Source organism: Dromiciops gliroides, chromosome 4 (genome assembly GCF_019393635.1).
Source record: "Dromiciops gliroides isolate mDroGli1 chromosome 4, mDroGli1.pri, whole genome shotgun sequence".
Taxonomy (NCBI): domain Eukaryota; kingdom Metazoa; phylum Chordata; class Mammalia; order Microbiotheria; family Microbiotheriidae; genus Dromiciops; species Dromiciops gliroides.
The window spans coordinates 231,683,073-231,690,371 of NC_057864.1; the positions used below are offsets into that span (position 1 = coordinate 231,683,073).

Genomic DNA, 7,299 nt, shown 5'->3' on the forward strand with positions numbered 1-7,299 from the left:
GACCCCGCCCTGAAGGGGAACTGTATAAGCATCACCCCTCTCCCTCTTTTTCCTCAGCTAGTCCGCCAAACTTCAGCCAATCAGGGGCCAAATCGGGAGGTTATTACTACAGAGGCGGGACTTACTGAGGAAGAAGATCCTTGTCTTTGAAGCCGGTATCCTGACGAGTTCTTATGCAGGCCAGCAAAACCTCTGCTTCTTTTCTCCCAGAGAGGCCATGATCTCCCAGCTCTTCATTCTGTCCTCCAAGGGGGACCCTCTCATCTACAAGGACTGTATCCTCCCACCCTTGGGCCGTGGTGTTAGGGGCGGAGGGGGGTGTCAAGGAACCAAGAGGAGTAGCAAGGCAGCTTGGGGAAGGCCTGAGGGCAGTGGGCGGCAGAAGCATAGTGGAGAATGGGTTGTGGAGAGCTAGGTCTGAAAGGGGTGAGAGACGGGTTGGCAGCTTAACCTTGGCGTTCCTTAATCCCCGTTCCCTCAGTCCGTGGAGACTGTGGAGGCAGTGATGTGGTGGAAATGTTCTACCGGAAGGTGACGGAGCTGCCAGGGGACCAGCCTCCTGTCGTCATGGTAACAACCCTCCAGGGCACCGGGTGGGATCTGGAACTGGGAGTGGATGTTGCTTTAGTGCCTTCCATGGTCGGTCACACTGGAGATGAGATTTGGTTTCCCAAAGTTTTCTCTTATCCCTAGAATGACCTTCCAAGACTCCCATTCTCATGATTTTGACTTTTATGCTTTTTAACCCTATTGGTGTTCATCTCTCTGTTCTCTACTGCCCAACCTCAAACTATCACCACCACCACTCCCCAGCATCACCAAGGCCACCACTTTGTCCACATTCGACACTTCAGTCTCTACCTTGTGGTCACCACCTCAGGGGGTGTTTCCCCGTTCATCCTCCTGGAGCTGTTATCAAGGTGAGGAAGGTGGTAGAGAAAGGGGATGGGGAATTTAAGTTCAGAAGACTCATTATTTCCTCTCTTCCTTAGGCTGGCCACCCTACTAAGTGATTACTGTGGTTCCATCAGTGAGAAAACGCTCTCTCTTAATGTAGCTCTTGTCTATGAACTCTTGGATGAAGTCCTGGTAATGGAAAAGAGGCTAAGGACCCATGGATTTCTCCCCTCATCTCTCATTGGAGTGATATGCCCTCCCCCTTTTTTTTTGGCAGGGTAATGGGGGTTAAGTGACTTGCCCAGGGTCACCCAGCTAGTAAGTATCAAGTGTCTGAGGCTGGATTTGAACTCAGGTCCTCCTGAATCCAGGGCGGGTGCTTTATCCACTTTGACACCTAGCTGCTTCCTACATCCCTTCCCCCTCTATCCCCATACAACCTCTAAGTCAGGTCCACAAAAACATGTTTCTTCTATTATAGGACTATGGCTACATCCAGACTACATCTACAGAGATCCTGAGGAACTTTATTCAAACTGAGGCTGTAGTCAGCAAGCCCTTCAACCTCTTTGAGCTCAGTAGTGTTGGTCTGGTTAGTGAAGGAAAGGGATGAATAGGTTTGGGGAGATGAGGTAGGATTAACTAAAAGACTGACAACTTGTGGATTTTTTACAGTTTGGGGCTGAAACACAGCAGAGCAAAGTGGCCCCAAGCAGTGCAGCCAGCCGTCCAGTCCTAACTGGCCGCTCTGATCAGGTGAGGAAGGATATCTGTGTTATCAAACATCTAGGTATCTTAAAACCTGAGCCCATACATCCAATTTCCCAGTGACTTCTCTGTTCCCTATTCTTACTATCCAGTCTCCCAGAGTCTTACAGTAATCCTCTATTTCCTGGGAATCAGATATTCATTTTCCTAGTCTCTTCTACCTCCAGTCTCTGAGAACCAGGCATTTGTTTATTCCAGACCCCTTTTCTTTTCCAGAGTCACAAGAATGAAGTTTTCCTGGATGTAGTAGAAAGGCTCTCAGTGCTTATTGGATCCAATGTAAGTTTGAGTCCTCAAACCCAATTCAGCAAAAAAATATATGTAGTACCTATCAGGTACAGATTTGGAGCCAGTATGGTGTAGTGAATAGATAACTGGTCTCAGAGCCAGGAAGTCCTGTCTTCTTATTCAAACTGGTTATGTTATCCTGGACAAGTCATTTAACTTCTTGGTGCCTCAGACAATCTCTTAAAACTATTATTTGATGGATAGTTGCTAATTAGCACTGGAATCAATCAACTGGAGTTTTCTCTCCAGGAGTTCCCTCATTAATTAAATCATAGCACTAGACCAAAAAAAAAAATAAATATAGAACTCTGGATGAGGCACTAGGGAGATATGAAATGAAGACAATCTATCCCATTCCAATCTGGAATGGGAGCACATCAGAAAGTTATAGAGAAGCTAGGACTGTAACTACCCTGAGACATTACTGAGTGGTAACACATGGGCCCTAGATAAAAGATTCATGCACTCCCTCAAGATAAGAGAGTGAGGAAGACACCAAGCAACATTCCAAGAATTCAGAATCTTAAAGGTAAAAAAAAGAATCTTAAAGGTAAAAGAAAATGCAAAGGCCATCTGGTTCAACCCATACCTGTACAAAAATCTCTTCTATGTTATCCATAACACTTCATTGTCTAGGCTTCATTTGAATATCTTTAGTGTCCTTTCTAAGGAATCTGTCCTATTTTGGGATAATTCTGTTATTTTTATTGCTCCATGTGAGACATTGCCAGATGCTGGAGATACAAAGACAAAATTAAAAACACTTTCTGGGGGCAGCTAGGTGGCGTAGTGGTTAAAGCAGGGGCCCTGGATTCAGGAGAACCTGAGTTCAAATCCGGCCTCAGACACTTGACACTTACTAGCTGTGTGACCCTGGGCAACTCACTTAACCCTCATTGTCCTGCCAAGAAAAAAAACACACTTTCTGCCTTCAGGAAGGTCAGAGCACTAAGTAGGGGCATCAGGAAAGACTTCCTAGAGGAGGTAGCACTTGAATCTTTTTTTTTTTTTTTTGTGGGGCAATGAGGGTTAAGTGTCAAGTGACTGAGGTCGAATTTGAACTCAGGTCCTCCTGACTCCAGGGCCTGTGTATTGAATTGAATCTTGAAGATAAGGATGCTAAGAAAGCTGTGTTGAAGGAGTATATTTCATGCCTGGAGGACAGTCTGCATAAGTGTTCAAGGTGGGAAATAGAATGCAATGAGTGTGAGGAATAGTTAATTGGGCAAGCATGGAACTGGTGAATGTACACTAACTTTGAAAACAGAGGACCTGGGTTTACATTCTGTCTCTTTACACTTAACTAGCTGTGTGAACTTCACCAAAGTTACTTCACTTCCCTGAACCTCAGTTTCCTTCTCTATAAAATGAGGAGGTTGAATTAGCTGACCTATGTGGACCTGTCCAGCTCTAGATCCTCTCAGCCTATAACTGTGGAATACATCAAAGGGAGTAGTATGAAGTGAAAAATTTCTATAAATTCCACCTTTTGCACTCTGGGGCAAATTCAGTACCCATATATGGCCTGTTTATGTTACAATATATATATATGTATATATGGCCTCCAGCATTTGTCAGTGTCTCACATGGAGTAAGCATTTAATGCTTATTGAATGAATGAATAGAATGTGACACACAAACACAAAACATAAATACAAGACAATTTCTAGGAGGGGTTAGTAGGAACTGAAGAGATCTAGAAAGGCCTCATGTAGGAGGTAGTTCTTGAACTGAGATTTGAAGAAAGCTAGCACTAGTAAGGAAGTAGAGGGGTGAGGAGTGCATCCAGCATGGGGTACACCCTGTGCTACACCCATGGAGGTGGAAGAGTGATGCTGTGTATGAGAAGTAGCAAATAATCCAGTTTAGTTGTGCCACAAAGTACACAAAAGAGAAAAATGTCTAAATACTCGAAAAGTAGGCTGGAACCAGACAGTGAATAGGCCTTAAAAGCCAAACAGAAAACTTGTGTTTAATTCCAGCAGCAATCTCACTAGAGATTCTGGAGTAGGAGTGACTTGGTCAAAACTGTGTTTTAGGAATTTCACTTTGTGAGCTGTGTGGGAAGAATGTATTGGAGGTGAGAAATTTAAGTCAGAAGGAATGTTAAGTCTAGTGCAATAGTCTAAGTGAAAGGTAATGGTCTGAATTAGGGTTGTGCTATGAGTTGGGAAAAGCATCCAACAGATACTGTGGAGTCAGGACTGATAAGAGGGATTTCCTATGTTAGGGGAAAGCTTCATACCTGTTAACTCTGTGCTTACTAGTCCTTCCACTCCTCCACAATATCACCTTCTACATTTCAACTATGGGATACAGATTAGGATTCCCTTCTAAACCCTGAAGTCCTTCCATTTTTTTTCAAGAAACTTGTTTTCCTTAATCTAGGAATCAGACTTTCCTCCAGCCCTTTTACCATCTCTTCTGGAGGACAAATATGCATTTGCACATACCTGTTACAGCCAAAAGGCAAATATAGGGCACATATGGACAAGTCACTGCAGACTTTGTCTCCCTAAATTGTGGAAGAATGTTCTTTGTAGTTTTTATGGCCAACTCCTGTGGCCACCCATGCATGCTTGCCCAATTAGGATCTCAGTTGTTCCTGTGAGTATCCACTGTTGCTCGAAAGTTTCGCGAGCACTACTGCACTTTTATCTTCTCAGGTTGACATCTGGGACCTTCTTGTGGTGTGATGTGATCAAAAAGAAATCTGTGCCCTGCCATTTAACTGACTGGCTGGTAGTTAAGCTACCAGGTGGTGATATGATGGAGAAGGGAATAACTCCCCCTACATTTTTATATGTTCTGCATTTTCATTGTTCCATTATAAGTATAAAATTCCTGCTTAGGAATATAGGTCTATAGCCAAAGATATGAGGACAATTATGAATATTTTAAATTTTCATCCCCCTCCCCATAAACTCTTAGGGCTCCCTGCTGAAGGTGGATGTCCAAGGTGAAATCCGACTGAAGAGCTTTCTTCCCAGCTGTTCTGGTGAGAAGTATGGGACTTAAAGGGGATGTGGAGAATAGGGAATAAAGCATGTTGGAAGAACCAGATAGTTGAGATTTGGGGCAATAAGCCTGGGTTTTATGATGTAGTCATTACTAACATCCCTTTCTTTGACAGAAATGAGAATTGGCTTGACTGAGGAATTCTGTGTGGGCAAATCAGAATTGAGAGGTGAGGTACTAAAGAAAGGATCTTCCCTACCCCATATATACTTGGACCAGTAATATAGATATAATAGGGGAAAAAAAAGATATAATAGGGAGGTGTGGGACTCTCTCCATTAGCATTTGGGTAGAGTAGAAGCTTTGACCTCATCTGAATATAGACACCCCAGGTATAGAAGGCACAGGCATAGTAAGATTATTATTCAATGTAAGATATTAGTTAGGCATGGTGTTTATTATCAAAGATGGGGGGCGGGGGTTGTCTTTTCTTTCAGGATATGGGCCAGGGGTACGGGTGGATGAAGTTTCATTTCACGATTCTGTTCGACTGGATGAGTTTGAATCCCATCGAATCCTTAGGCTGCAGCCATCTCAAGGCGAGGTCAGATTGGGGTGGACTATTGCTCCACAGTAAGGAAGTGTGGGGAGGTTTGAGGGAAGATGAGAAGGGCCCAGGCTGACATCGTTTCTCTGTTTACAGTTGACTATAATGCGGTATCAACTCTCCGATGATCTTCCTTCCCCACTCCCTTTTCGGCTCTTTCCCTCTGTGCAGTGGGACCGTAGTTCAGGCAGGTAAGATACTAATGCAGGTTCAGAACTACATAGCTTTCTCCCCATTCAAGATCCAAAGCTCACCCTGAATACAAAGAGATAAGGGAAAAGGATGACACTTCTGTCTTTATTCCTTACCCAAGGCTACAGGTTTATCTGAAGCTCCGGTGTGACCTACCCCCAAAGAGGTGAGAACTATAGATAGCAAAGTAGTGCTAGCTTTGAAGTAGTAAACAGGCTGCAACCTGAAAACTTCCCTTTCCCTTCATATCTTTCAAGTGCTTTCTTTTAGTTTAATTCAGTTACAGTCCATAAGATGGGAGCAACCTAGGCAAATCATTCCAACTCAGTGGAGTATAAGCAAGGAGGGATGTGGGAATGAGGAATTGGAACTAATGGGGCTTTTTCATTTTTTTTCATTCCAGCCAAGCTCTCCATGTCAAGCTCCACCTCCCACTTCCCCGAGGAGTTGCCAGGTCAGTTGTGGGGAATAGGAAAGACTAATACCCTATCAAACTCCTTTGGGAACTTAGATGATGCTTTCTACGGAAGTAGGGTAGATAATGAAATTGGATAGTGGGGAATGGGTTATTCAGTAATGGAGCCTGCCCTTAGAGGTAGCAAAATCTGACCTATCCTTTTATATCTCTTTAACTCCTAGTTTATCCCAGGAGCTAAGCAGCCCAGAGCAGAAAGCAGAGTTGGGTGAGGGAGTGCTTCAGTGGGACCTTCCTCGGGTACAGGGTGGTTCCCAACTCTGTGGCCTCTTCCAGGTATTGACACCAAACACTGTTCTCCTAACTTCTTCTAGTCAATTCCCAGTTCCTTTTTTGTGGTTTGGTTTGGTTTTGTGAGGCAATTGGGGTTAAGTGACTTGCCCAGGGTCACACAGCTAGTAAGTGTTAAATGTCTGAGGCCGGATTTGAACTCAGGTCCTCCTGACTCTAGGGCCAGTGCTTTACCACTGCGCCATCTAGCTGCCCCTAATTCCCAGTTCCTTTGATCCTTTCAGTGTGTAACCTTTGTCCCCTCCATGAACCTCACCTCTATACCTATGCTTTCTTCTTTCCCAGATGGATGTCCCTGGACCTCCTGACCCCCCAAGCCCAGCCCCTCCTCTGGGCTTAGGTCCTGCAAGCCTCTCATTCGAGCTGCCTCGGTACACTTGCTCAGGGCTCCAAGTTCGGTTTCTTCGGCTCACAGCTCCTGGAACTCCTGGTAACACTTCCCCACATACGTGGGTAAGACATCTAAGCCACAGTGATACTTATGTCATCCGGATCTGAGACCCAAAGTGGAAGCACTATGTCAACCTGCCTCCAAAAAGAAAGAATCATGGAGTATTCCTACTATCCTTGCCACCATTGAAGGGCTAGAAACTTCAAGTAGAGCTAGAGCTGGACACATAGATCCTAAGACTGGCTCTATCCTCTTTATTGACTTAAGAAGAACTCAGGTAGATCTGTGGTTACAAACTGAACTGTTTTATTTTGGGAAAGGGTCTATACAATGAGACATATCTGAAGATGGGGATAGGCAACTACTCCTCACCCCAAACCAAAATGTAATAACATGAATGAGAACTTGTATTTTAATGTGAGAATACATTGT

General features: G+C 44.3%; 1 protein-coding gene across 1 annotated transcript; it reads left to right on the plus strand.

The window, feature by feature from the left end:
• Positions 1-9: 9 nt before the first annotated feature.
• AP4M1 (adaptor related protein complex 4 subunit mu 1) lies at positions 10-7,277 on the plus strand. The gene is made up of 15 exons (XM_044002579.1): positions 10-275; positions 482-570; positions 814-920; positions 993-1,089; positions 1,379-1,489; positions 1,573-1,653; positions 1,882-1,944; positions 4,885-4,951; positions 5,087-5,140; positions 5,409-5,515; positions 5,615-5,709; positions 5,832-5,876; positions 6,114-6,164; positions 6,350-6,461; positions 6,762-7,277. The coding sequence occupies exons 1-15, from the start codon at positions 218-220 to the stop codon at positions 6,972-6,974; spliced, it is 1,350 nt and encodes a 449-aa protein (XP_043858514.1). The 5' UTR covers positions 10-217; the 3' UTR covers positions 6,975-7,277.
• The last annotated feature ends 22 nt before the right edge of the window (positions 7,278-7,299 follow it).

Excerpts from the sequence above, each read along its gene's own strand:
- AP4M1 (XM_044002579.1), top strand. The coding sequence starts at position 218 with ATGATCTCCCAGCTCTTCATTCTGTCCTCCAAGGGGGACCCTCTCATC. Across the intron at positions 1,654-1,881 it reads TAACTGGCCGCTCTGATCAG|AGTCACAAGAATGAAGTTTT; the intron begins GTGAGGAAGGAT and ends TTTCTTTTCCAG. Across the intron at positions 5,877-6,113 it reads TGTGACCTACCCCCAAAGAG|CCAAGCTCTCCATGTCAAGC; the intron begins GTGAGAACTATA and ends TTTTCATTCCAG.